The sequence below is a fragment of the Leucopleurus acutus genome, assembly GCF_964270905.1.
Source record: "Leucopleurus acutus genome assembly, chromosome: 12".
Lineage (NCBI taxonomy): Eukaryota > Metazoa > Chordata > Mammalia > Artiodactyla > Delphinidae > Leucopleurus > Leucopleurus acutus.
The window spans coordinates 11513517-11526904 of record NC_139154.1 but is presented as its reverse complement, the minus strand read 5'-3'; the positions used below and the strand labels follow the sequence as shown (position 1 = coordinate 11526904).

General features: G+C 40.9%; 1 protein-coding gene across 1 annotated transcript in view; it reads right to left on the bottom strand.

Moving 5' to 3' along the window:
* Nucleotides 1–13388, bottom strand: part of DNAH6 (dynein axonemal heavy chain 6) — a gene marked incomplete at both ends in the record, with an annotated part of 284256 nt that overhangs the window by 92617 nt on the left and 178251 nt on the right. Inside the window, 8 exons of the mRNA XM_082852453.1 lie at nt 517–713; nt 1224–1347; nt 2480–2741; nt 4948–5183; nt 5633–5800; nt 7325–7567; nt 10034–10174; nt 11485–11637. Of these exons, the coding sequence (XP_082708579.1) occupies nt 517–713; nt 1224–1347; nt 2480–2741; nt 4948–5183; nt 5633–5800; nt 7325–7567; nt 10034–10174; nt 11485–11637 (1524 nt within the window). The remainder of the gene's footprint in view (nt 1–516; nt 714–1223; nt 1348–2479; nt 2742–4947; nt 5184–5632; nt 5801–7324; nt 7568–10033; nt 10175–11484; nt 11638–13388) is intronic.

Below are 13388 nucleotides of genomic sequence, written 5' to 3'. Positions count from 1 at the left end.
CTGTCCCCCAAGAGCACCCCTGGCCCCACTGCCCGCTTGGCATCAGATGATTCCTGAGCTCCTATAGGATCTGTATGAGTCCTATATCAACCAGGTTTTATTACTCAAGGACAGGGATTTTTAGGAAGGCATTTCATAAAAGTGGTTTGCAAATATCCCCAAATAATTCAGTTTCCTGCTCTTTCCCATCGTTGAGCCCTTTGTAGCAGGCCCTCACCAATTCAGAACACTTCATCCTGGTTCGATCCTAAGTCGGGAAGACTCCCTGTCTCTTTTTCTTCCTCAGGTTCCTGTGTAAGCAAGCGATGAGTAACTTTCTAAGGCGGGAGAGGAAAAGGGGGATTGTGTTAAGGAAAGCCTAGGGGTAACCATCACTGACTTGGGGGCAGTGGAATGAATACCTAAGGTTCATGGAGAACCTCCCTCTACACTTGGAAAACTGACACACACACACACCCCGCCTCCCTCAGTTTCAGCTGCTTCTCACCCCTCCTCACAGAAAGCACGTTTACACACCGATTGCCTGTACTGGGCTGTGAAGGCCCCATGATAGGCCACGCAAGCTGCTGCTATGAACACATTCCCGATGATGTTTGATATCTCCTCGTTGAATTTCTCGATGCTTTCTTCCCATCGGATTTGCTCGTCTCCTAATGCAGCCGTCAGCTTTCCAGCACGTACCAGACGTGCTTTGGTCAGGGCCATCGTCTTTGCTAGAAAATTTAAAGAAAACCGGGTTATTTTATTCAATATTTGCCTACAGTACAAGAAGTTTGTTCATCTGCTTCTGCTGATAGCAGAATGAGCATGACTTAGCTAATGACGTCAATACATCTCTGGGAAACCTCACACCAATTCAGCACTAGTACCCATTTCAGAGCCAAGTCCAAGTTTGCCTCTTCCATGCTGAGAGTTCCTTTTTGATACTCCTTTACTCTGGCTGAAGATAGCGCTCTCTTTCTGCCCATGTGGTATTTATTTTCTGGATCAAATTCATGTGCTGCTCTGTGTTATAATGTAACATTCCCCCCCAAAGCCTTATTCAGATATAGGAGTTGAATATATACAATATACTAATGTTATACTAGAAGGTTAAGGCCATCCATCTAACGCAAATATGCCCTACGTACTGGATGGAGGTTGAGACCTGACTGCCGGAAAACGCTTCTTCCTTTTGAAAATCAGGCATTTCCTGACCCGCATAAATTTTATGAGTTACTTACCCAGACTTTCTTTCTCATTCACGCTTTTGTCGTATTCACGTTGTAAGGCCTGTATTTGATCTTCCACGTTTTTTAGTAATGCTTGCTTTTCTCTCAGAGTAGCCATTGTAATATCAAGTTCAGCCTAATAAAATCAAGTAAATAAGAACAGGCCCCCAAAGAAGGTCAAATTTGCCCATTTATAATAGTTTATTTTAAAAAAATAGGATTTATGTTTTCTTTCTCTTAAAAGAGTTTGTCCTAAAAGATAGTGATATGATATACAAAGTTAAAACATATATGAGAGAATAAAATATAAAAGCAGAACCAGAACAAAACAAAACAAAAACAAAGCCCAACAAAATAAATCATAGAAGGATTAGAGAAACAGATGTACCAAGCATTTGAGGATGAATTAGTTACTAAAATGGACTATTAACTTTAAATGATAAAACAAATGAAATACTCATGCAATAGTGAAAACTATCTTTCCTAACTAGTTCTCTAGAGCAGGGGTCTGCAACTATGACCTGCAGGCCAAATCTAGCCCACTGCCTGTTTTTGTGTGACTTGTGAGCTGAGAATCGTTTTACAGTTTTACATGGTTGGGGGGGAAAATCAAAAGAAGAATAGTATTTCATAACACATGATAATTGTATGAAATTTGGCTTCCAATGACCATAAATAAAGTTATATTGGAACACAGCCACACTTAACTCGTGTCTGCATTGTTGATGGCTGTTTTGGTGCTGCAACGGCAGAGTTGGGTAATCGCAACAGAGACCATATAGCCGGCAAAGCCGAAAATATTTACTGTCTGGATTTTTACTGAAAATGTTTGCCAGCCCCTGCTCTATAGCTGTGGTTCTTTTGGTAACCTGTTCCACTAAATGATCATTCTTTGTTCTTCTTGGGGCCTCACATCCAATTGTGGGTTAAGCTGGTTTTTAGAACCCCATCAAGTGTGGGAGTATTTAGCAAATAGAAACATAGAGTATCAGATGTTAGAGCTAAAATAAAGTAAAAAATTACCATAGGCGTGACGATATGAATATACTAAGGACTTACTTTCCTTCTATGCTGGAAGAGGGCTGATTTCAGAGGTCATTTCTGAAAAAAACAATCTTGGCTAGCTATTTTTTAAAACAAAAACTAATTTTCAAGAGCATGATTACTATCTATATTGTGTAGGGTCTCAGCGGCACCACAAAGGGAGCTTGAATGATTGATGACCATGGCCTTTGATTCTACAAAATATCACAACACAGATGACGTACCTGTGCAGCGCGGAGTTTCTGTCTCTTTGGTTCGACTTCTTTGACTACACGAGAGTACAAATCCATCGCTCTTACCCACATGCACATGGATTTACATGCTTTGGATACTTTCTCTACTTTTTCAGGCACGAAATCAGGATTATTAATATACTTTTGAAGCTTTGCCAGGATTTGAGGCTTAACGTTTTCCTTATCATATTCTAAAAGTCTTCTCAGGAAGTTAGAGTCACCAAGAAGTTGCTTTGCCGTTGGCCAATCAGGCCTGAAAAATACACATGATAAGTTAATAGCATTGTAATGAGGGAATGTAAGAACAAAAGAAATGTATTCCTTTGAGGACATTAAGATATTATCCCACAGATTAAAAAAAAAATCAGGAACTTCTCTGGTGGCACAGTGGTTAAGAATCCGCCTGCCAATGCAGGGGACACGGGTTCGAGCCCTGGTTCGGGAAGGTCCCACATGCTGTAGAGCAACTAAGCCCGTGTGCCACAACTACTGAGCCTGCGCTCTAGAGCCTGTGAGCCACAGCTACTGAGCCCACATGCCACAGCTACTGAAGCCCGTGCGCCTAGAACCAGTGTGCTGCAACAAGAGAAGCCACCGCAGTGAGAAGCCCGTGCGGGGGCTCGCCGCAACTAGAGAAAAGATTGCGTGCAGCAATGAAGACCCAATGTGGCCAAAAATTAAAAAAAAAAAAAAGAAAGAAGAAAATATGTCACTTAGGCATGATTAGATGGAATTCAGACAGAGTTATGTCAATTGTTTATGTTATTAGTTATGTAACGTTTAACTTGCTCTGAGTTTTCCTATTATAAAGCAAATATAACACAATTTACTGAAAGCATTTTACTAGGCTTTAAGAGCACCACGAGCTACTACTTTTGTTTTCTAGGCATATATTTATGCAATTTTACTTTCATAGTGTGTATAGTTTGTTTTTTTTAAAAATACTTAAAATGGTGTTTCTGCAAATGCTCTTATTTACTGGTTGAGCTACAGTTATAAAAATTTATTTTGTTTGCATCTAACTGACTTTCAAAATTTGTAGAATGACATTTATATTAGTTACCCCCCCCAAAATGTGGTTTGTTTTACTGCTACTATTACTATTATTAGTTCCAAGCAAGACAGAAAATTGAAGTTAATGTAAAGAAGTTACAAAGATGTGTTTTTAATGTTGTCCAATTATGTGTTACTTATAATAATTTTTAAAAATCCTATTAAAGTACCAGTCCAATTAAAAAGGAAAAGATATTATCCCACAGATGGCTTCTAGTCTTATCGTGGTGATTGTTTCACAATGTGTGCAAATGTCAAATCACTGTGTAGCACAACCGAAACTAACATAATATTGTACGTCAACTATATCTCTATAAAAATAAATTAATTAAAAATGTTATCCCCAAAAGTGGGTAGTTTTAATCTCAATACTATAATCCCAGTAATTGGTAGTTATGTGCACCACCATTCATGGGGGGACAAGTAGTTGGATGACTAATGTTCCATACAACACAGTTTTGGTAGAGAAACAACTATAAAATCATAGAGTCATAGAAATGTAAGGCATTATAGGAATAATAGGTTTACTTCAAAAACAGCCCAGGTACTCACATTTTTATCTCCTTTGCTTGGTTTAGATCCTTAACATCTCTTGCCAGGACACTACAATCACCTTTGAACTGGTTTTGTCTCTCAGTCAAACTCACTCTTTGTGAACTTTGGCCAGGTTCACGTGAAAATCTGATTATGTCAACAATGTTCAATGGTTCTCAGTCCCCTGAGGCCAGGGCTCTCCATCTGTGCTCTGAAGAGCCCCCAGATCCCACCGAGGTGCTGGCCAGAGGGTTAGTAGGGAGGCCTGGCGGGGGAGTGCTCTGGGCCCTCTACCCTCACTTTGATCACTTTTACTTGGAAAGGTTTCTTATAACACAATTTTTATTGAAGAAAAGTTTATATTACTAAAGAAAGTTTGAAAACTGCATATCTTCTAGGTGAAACCTGAACTGCTTAGCACAGCATACAAGACCGTTCATGATTCAATCACTGCCCTCCTGCCCAGCACCACCCAATCCATGAGCATCAAAGATCCCTGAGCTCTCTCCATGGTCTACTCTCCACCTGAGCTTCGTCTCCCAAAAAACCTGCTCACACCTCCGCAGGGGGACTTAGGCACTCTTTTCTTGGCACTCCTAATACTATGCAACTCTCACATGTCTTGAAATTATTATTTTTCATGCCTCTCTCCCTACTAGACTGTAAGTGCCTTGTACGGAAGAACTTATATTTTCCATCATCTAGTGCAAAATAGATGTTCAAGAAAATGCTTGTGGAATCAATTTGTTGAATGACAGACCGAACTGATGAGAGGGTGGAGAATAGAATGAAAACATGTGAATGAAAATGGAGAAAAAGAGCAAAGAAATTCCACCAGGTATTTTGGTAATGGGTGATTGTGAGGTACTCACTTGGCATTCAAGAGAATAGAGATGGCTTCCATCACAGTCATGACCATATCTGGGGGCTTTGTGAAAACTCTGATTTCAGATATATCCGCTTTATCTAAGGAATCCAGTGCTTTGTTAGCAGCCTCGAGTGCAGGGAGAGCTTCTTCAAGATCTCTTTGAGCATCGTCAGCTATGGCTTGGGTTTCTTCGGCTTTCACTTTTGCTATCGCTTCATCTTCTTGCACAACGCTTCGGACCTAACCATTGAAACACGACTGCTTAAGTGGTCTCAGTATTTGAATTTCAATGTTTCAAAGCAAAGCCAATCATAGTGAGTCACATTTGCCCCTTTGGATTAGACCAATGATGAAAGAAGTTTGTCTCTATTGCATTTTATGCTCTCCTTTGTCCGTCTCATGCCATGTTGATAATAATGGAGACAAAGTTATTAGAACAGACAGTTCCTTCTTAGGAGAAGATTCACTGCTTTATATTTGCAGCTGGTACTATTCTCACAACTCTCTCTGTCCCACTCATTGGGTTCACTCATTCTCAGGGAGAGAGCCAGGCTTAAAAGCATGGCTAAATTGACCTATCACTTAATTATTTTAATAACATATTTAAAAATCAAATCATTTGTCATTGTATATAAGGGATCAGTTGGTGGTCAAAGCCTTCTCACCCACTGTCGGGTGATGCTGCATACCTGATCAGCATTTTCTTGATCCACTGCCAGTTTGTCCATCAGGGCTTCAACATCTTGTGACTTTGTTAAAAGGACAGGTTCTAAAGCTGAAAGATCTAATTTCATTTCATCTACTAGTACATTTGTTTCTAATAGTTTGGTGAGACCATTCTTTACCCGTTCACGTGCCTAGATGACAAGGAAAATATCTATTATGATGAATATTATAAGTTTACCGGCATCTCTTACTCATGTACTAGAATTTCACATCTGCAGAATTGGTGAATCGGTTTGTAATAGTTAACACTGTGAATGTACAGAAAGCTTCAGGTAACAGAACTCTAGGAAATGGCCCTGAAATTCACCACAGTGGGTTTGGATCCATGCCCCCTGGCCACAGGAGTAGGACGTCACTGAAGGCCCACACTGTATTATTTTTATTCCCTGTGGTAGCTTGGTAGCATGTTGAATGAATGAGGGACGAGTTCAAATAGAAACTCCTGGAAGTCACAGCTCTGGGAGCTTGTTTCCTCAGGGTGGATCAGCAGGGCTGAGACCCCCTGGAGATAGTGTCCTGGGTACTTAGCCCTAGTTGCTGATCTAAACCTTACTCCCCGGTGGTAGGAAATTCTTGACTAGGATCAAAGGAGTGGTATCTGGTAAAGGAGGCACCTCGGAATAACTGTTTTTTGAGGGTGAGACAGAAAACGTGGTTCAAATTGTCATGTTTCAAAAATATGTGTCACGTTATTTTACTAGGCATACATTTACCAGGTAAAAATCCTCTGAAAGACATTTAAAATATCTAAATGCTTCCATTTTTACTATTTAAAATGTTGAAAATTTTAGGTCATGTTAATAGCCTGATGATGACAGTAGCCACTATTTTCTGAGCACCTCATATGTGTTAGGTCATATTCCAAGCACTTCACAAATCATATCTTATTTAAATTCTACAACAATCCAAGAGGTAGATACATATTTTTTAAAAACTTTATTTTCTACTAAGATTGGAACAGTTACAAAACATGCTCAAGGTTGTACAGGAAGAAAGAGGTAGAGCAGAGGTGCTACCTGGTCTGCCTGACACCGAAGTCCTTGCTCTTAATGGGAACCACTGACACGTTAGACCACCAAACCCCCATCTCTATTATTTAACAAAAAGTTCTCCTTCTTACTAAACATTGCAGAGGTGACTAGTTCTCTGCTTCACTTTAATTCTGTTGCAATGTCCATATCATGCTCCTGAGTCAAGGACCCTTATGTAATGATAGAAGACAAAATCTAAATACCAGGGCTTCCCTGGTGGCGCAGTGGTTGAGAGTCCGCCTGCCGATGCAGGGGACACGGGTTCGTGCCCCGGTCCGGGAAGATCCCACATGCCGCGGAGCGGCTGGGCCCGTGAGCCATGGCCGTTGAGCCTGCGCGTCCGGAGCCTGTGCTCCGCGATGGGAGAGGCCACAACAGTGAGAGGCCCGCGTACCACAAAAAAAAAAAAAAAAAAAAAAAAAAATCTAGATATCAAAGAAGGGGAAGGTCTTTGGACTGACAGCATGAGACACTTTTTGGTCATATTGTAGGTTTTCAAGGGCATGTATGGGATGGAGAGAGGTCCAGTAGGCAAGATGGAACATAGATCTTCCACTCATTCTGGCAAAAGTTTTGAGTCCAAGCAAAAAAAGTTTTTTTTTAAGTTAATAATATTAAACTTACTGAAACCAACTTCTTCTTTTTTTCACTCAGCATAGACAAGTAGAGATTGATGAGTTCCAAGTAGGAGGTGGGCGTTGTGTAGTACCGTCTCCGGAGCTCTGTGTAATAGCGTTCTGCCATACTGGAGACACTCAAGTGGACATTCACACACATGAGGGAGAGCTTTTCTTTCAGTTCTTCATTTACAGCATCAACATTTGAGAAAAACGTCTTTGATACAGAAAGAAGTGCTTCTCTGGGCCACTGTAAATAAAGATATGATTTGGAAAGTCTGTTGCTTATTTCCATAATACACAGTTTAACTATGAAGAAAAATGCATTTCTCTGAAAGTCTTTTTCGCCTTGTCCCGCCTTTTAGCTTGTTAACTCCTACTTGTGTCCATGATGTTTCATGAATTGAATGGCTGTGCTCATTTGAGGGAGGTCCTGGGTCTGCATTTGCTGACCCCAGCACAGTGTCTGGTACACAGAAGTTGTTCAAAAACTATTTGATTGATTGAATAAACGTGGGTGTTTTTAGCATAATTGTATGAATAAAATCACATCCATTATGAGGACCTCATGTCCTCTCTCCATTTATTATACAGTTTGAGTGCCAGGTTCACGGTTATAATCACTGTCCTGTTCACCTCAACTCCTTTGCTCCTCTCTTGTCTCTCTGCTCAGTCAAGTGCAACTCTCTGTTACCCCACACCTGCAACTGTGCAGGTAGCACGGCTGGAGAAAACCCCCCACAGCTGTGCTGACTGGCCTCGCTGTCAATTCATGGCAACTAGCTCAAGCGGGTTCTTAGCTCAGCCCAGAAATGCTTCTACATCGTCTCATCCATCACTCCTGTATCCTCCTGAGTATTTCGCACCCTATGTTACTTCCTCAGACTGCTAACACTTCCTCTTTCCTCTTCATTCTCAGTTCATGACCTTGCTCCCCACATCACTAAAAAAAAAATAGAAGCAATGCAAACATAACTTCAATGAATTTTCACCTCCACGTCTTCCCCTCTACTTGCATCTGTGGGCTTACACTCTGGGGTGAGCTGTGCGTGCTCCCTGCCCATGTCAGCCCCTTCACTGGTGAAGCCATCACGTCCCTTCTTGCCTATTCAGTGACACTGGTCCAACAATGCCTAACTCTGCTGCACCATCAATATAATTCTCTTTTCTGAATCATTTCCATCAGCACACATGTGTTGTTTGTGTTCTCCACTTGAAAAAATACTTCTCTCTTGACCTCACATATCCCTCTAGCTATTACCCATCTCATAGTGTTCCTTTGTGGCAAAACTCCTTGAAAGAGTTGTCTCCGATTCCCCTCCTTTCTTCTCTCTTGAACCTTCTACCCCATCACTCCACCGGAACAGCTCTTGTCAAGATCAATGGTAACTCTACACTGGTAAATTTAATAGTCTTCTCTTCTTTATAAATTCCATTCTGCCTTTGTTCAATGATTGTCATTATCATCCCTTGCACATGAGTAAATCCCTAGTGGGCTTTGAAGCTAATGTAAGTACCCTTGAGGAGTTATTGGACAATGTGTTACCACTTTAAAATCAAGCAAGTTCAGACATATACCCGGAAAAGACAAAAACTGTAATACAAAAAGACACATGCACCCCTATGTTCATAGCAACACTATTTACCATAGCCAAGACATGGAAGAGAGACCTAAATGTCCATCGAAAGATGAATGCATAAAGAAGATGTAATGGGGCTTCCCTGGTTGTGCAGTGGTTAAGAGTCCACCTGCCAATGCAGGGGACACGGGTTCGTGCCCTGGTATGGGAAGATCCCACATGCTGTGGAGTGGCTGGGCTGGTAAGCCATGGCTGCTGAGCCTGTGCGTCCGGAGCCTGTGCTCTGCAATGGGAGAGGCCGCAGCAGTGAGAGGCCCGCGAACCGAAAAAAAAAAAAAAAGATGTAATGGGTATAGATATAGATATAGATATATAGATATAGATAGATATAGTGGAGTACTACTCAGCCATAAAAAAGAATGAAATAATGCCATATGCAGCAATGTGGATGGATCTAGAGATTATCATACTAAGTGAAGTCAGACAGAGAAAGACAAATATCATATGATATCACTTATATGTGGAGTCTAAAAAATGATACAAATGAACTTATTTACAAACAGAAATAGACTCACAGACATAGAAAACAAACTTATGGTTATCAAAGGGGAAAGGTAGGGGGGAGGGATAAATTGGAAATTTGGGAGTAACAGATACACACTATTATATATAAAATAGATAAGCAACAAGTTCCTACTGTATAGCACTGGGAACTGTATTCAATATCTTTTAATAACCTACAATGGAAAATAATCTGAAACATATATATATACACACATATATATACAATTGAATATATATGTAACTGAATCACTTTGCTGTACACCTGAAACATTATAAATCAATTATATTTCATTAAAAAAATAAAATCGGGTCTTCCCTGGTGGCGCAGTGGTTGAGAGTCCGCCTGCCGATGCAGGGGACGCGAGTTCGTGCCACGGTCTGGGAAGATCCCACATGCCGCGGAGCGGCTGGGCCCGTGAGCCATGGCCGCTGAGCCTGCGCGTCTGGAGCCTGTGCTCCGCAACGGGAGAGGTCACAGCAGTGAGAGGTCCACATACCGCAAAAAAAAAAAAAAAAAAAAAAAAATCAAGCGAGTCCTACTTCTCAAAGAGGTATCCTGTGATGTCACCGACCTGGACAAACCAATCAATGGTGCAGCAGTTCACAAGGGATGGAAACATCCGGCATCGGGACCGAAAGGCCTCCCCAACGGGGCTCATGCAGAGAACAATGTGCAGCTTCTGACGGACTCTGCTGATAAAGTATTGAAACACCTGACAAAAAGAAAGACATTTTCAATTTAGAATAAGGCTGAACCAACTATGAAAATAAGTGTTGGCTAATGCATCTGACTCTACCAATATCAAATTAAAAAAATGTTAGCATAGTGGATGTATGAATTGTTTTAACACCCCATTCCAACCCCTTTTTCTCATGCAGACTGGAAAGATTAAATGACGTTTTGCAGGCGCTGTTGCAACTTGGGTTTGGCATGTGACGTAGGTCCTCTTCATCAGTGGATTTAAGGAGACCCCTTGAATAAAGTGGAGAGAGGTAGTCACACAAGGCTTTGCCTTGGGGTAGGAGACCATTGGGAGAAAGAGACAGGGTACAGGGCAACTATTTTTGCAGGTACAGAGCCTGGCAGAAATGGCATGGACCTGGGGTCACCATCTCTGGATGTGGCTCCTTACTTCAGCTGCTCCCAACGTGGTGGGGGACACATGACTTTGGAGCTGGCAGCTGAAGCAGTAGCACACTGATTGGTTAGAGGTCTCCTGGATCAGCAGAACGGTTGTGGCAGAGGCAGCAGTGTCCTTGACTGTTGACTTCTACAGTGTCATTTCATAATCGTTCCAAGGAATTCAGCCTGGAATCCCTTTCTTTAGCCTTCCCAATGGTTGTGTCCCTCGAATAAAGCCATTTCTGCTTACATTGGCTGTCTGTACCTATAAGTCCTGACCTAGCAGGGGAGGGAATTCTCATGAAAGGACACGGAAGAGAGGATATGAGAAAGACTGGCCCAAAAAGTTAGATAAGGTGCAGAAAGAAGAGAAAGGCCTGGGCTAGACAAATAGCTGCTTACAGAGTGTAGCACGGTGTTGGAGAAATGGATCTGGACAGCAGCTGTGTTGTGTGTGTGTGTGTCTGTGTGTGTGTGTGTGTGTGTGTGTGTGTGTTAGAGAGAGAGAGAGAGAGAGGTTGACAGAGAGGGAGAATGCATTTCATAATCTTGCCAATAGGAAAGGCAGTCAAAAGTACTGAACTCCTTAAGCAGGGCACTGGGTGTGTGTGAAATAAATTTGTGTTTAAGAAGGATAAGAGAAGCTTTCCAGTTTGGACAGATCTATGATCTCCATGGGGTAGTAGGGTTTCTGTTTTCTGCTTTCCATAACAGTTTCTGGAAACCTGATGAACCAATGCTTTAAATGTAGGAAATAAAATACATAGGATTACAAAGGAAACAAATTATATTGAAAAAATTCTATCCATGGACTGCTTAAGGGGATTTGTGGACCACTGGAAAAAGGCTAAGACAACTTTTTGTTTTCCAAAACCTTCTTACCATTCTGACATGTCCTACCTCATCTCTATTCCCCTCAGAAATTCCTGCTTCTTTCACTCTTGGTCTGGTGGCTGCTAAAACCTGCTCCAATTCATCCTTTTCAAATAAATTCGGCACTTCACCTGAGTTCAGGATGTTATTTATATCTTCTAGAAACTCTTCTACTACAATCTGTAGAAGAAAGCAGAGTGGTCATTATACCTTATTCAACCATTTTACATTTACTGCCTGTATATTACAAAGCAAATATATGATCTAAAATTCACACTGAGTTAATTTTATCTTTAAGAGAAGATGACCCTGGGGGAGTGGCCAAGATGTTAAAGTAGGATGACCCTGAGCTTACCTCCTCCCACGGCACACCAAAATTACAACTATTTACAGAGCAACTATCAATGAGAGTGACCTACTTAATGCATAGAAATATAAACAGAGAATTAGGCAAAATGAGGCAACAGAGGAATATGTTCCAAATGAAGGAACAAGATAAAACCTCAGAAGAAGAACTAAGCAAAGTGGAGATAAGTAATCTACCTGATAAAGAGTTCAAGGTAATGACCGTAAAGATCCTCGTGAACTAGAGGGAAGACTGGATGAACACAGTAAGAAGTCTAACAAAGAGAAGATATAAAGAAGAACCAAACAGAGTTTGTTTTTAAAATTTCTATGAAAATACAAAAGATCCTGAATAGCCAAACTCATCTTGAGAAAGAGGAACAAAGCTGGAGGTATCATGCTCCCTGAGGTCAAACTATACTAGAAAGCTACAGTATTCAAATAGTATGGTATTGGAACAAAAACAGACTCATAGATCAATGGAACAGAATAGAGAGCCCAGAAATAAAACACACACTTCTATGGGCAATTAATCTATACAAAGGAGGTAAGAATATACAATGGGGAAAAGACAGTCTCTTCAATAAATGGTGCTGGGAAAACTAGACAGCTACATCCATAAGGAATTGGACTACATTCTCATACCGTATACAATATATACTTTCTGTCCATTTCTCTTTCTCTTCTTCTGAAATTCCCACAATGTGGATATTGTTTGTTTTGATTGTGTCCCATCAGTCCCATAGGTTTTCTTCACTCTTTTTCTTTCTTTTTATGCTTCTGACTGGATAATTTTAAATGTCCTGTCTTCTAGGTCACTGATTCTTTCTTCCACATGGTTGAATCCTTTTGAAGCTCTCTATTGAATTCCTCAGTTCAGTCATTGTATTTTTCAGCTCTAAGATTTCTGTTTGGTTTTTTAAAAAAATTGTTTCTATTTCTCTGTTGAACTTCTCATTTGTTTATGCATTGTTTTCCTAATTTCATTTAGTTGTCCATCTGTGTGTTTTTGTAGTTCACTAAATTTTTTAAGAGGATTAATTTGAATCTTTGTCTGACAATTCACAGATCTTCCCTTCTTTAGGGTCAGTTATTGGGGCTTTATTAGTTTCCTTTGGTGGTAACATGTCTACCCGATTGTTCATGATCCTTGATTCCTTACATTGTCATCTGCACATTTGAGTAAGTGATCTTCTCTTCCAGACTTTACTGGTTCACTTTGGCAGAGATTGTTCTTCACCAGTCAGCTCAGTTTGGGTTTCTGGACATATCAACTGGTAATATCTTTGAGCAGGTGGGACTTGCTATCAATGTCTATTTTAGGGTAGGGATAATGCCTGAGCTCTGAGGTCATGGGTGATGCAACTGGCTGAGAACAGTTGGACAGGACTTTTGACTTGGTTTTAAATGAGCAAGGCTATAGGATGAGCTCTGTGATTGCCTGGGTTCTCTTATCATGTTTCCTAGACTGTTGGGGCTGGGTACTATACTTAGCAGTAGGTGGGGCTATGAATTAGCTTCCCTGCCCTGGCAGAGTGGGAGAATGGGTTTCAAGCCCAAAAAGGCTTTTTGTGGTCTGGTGGGGT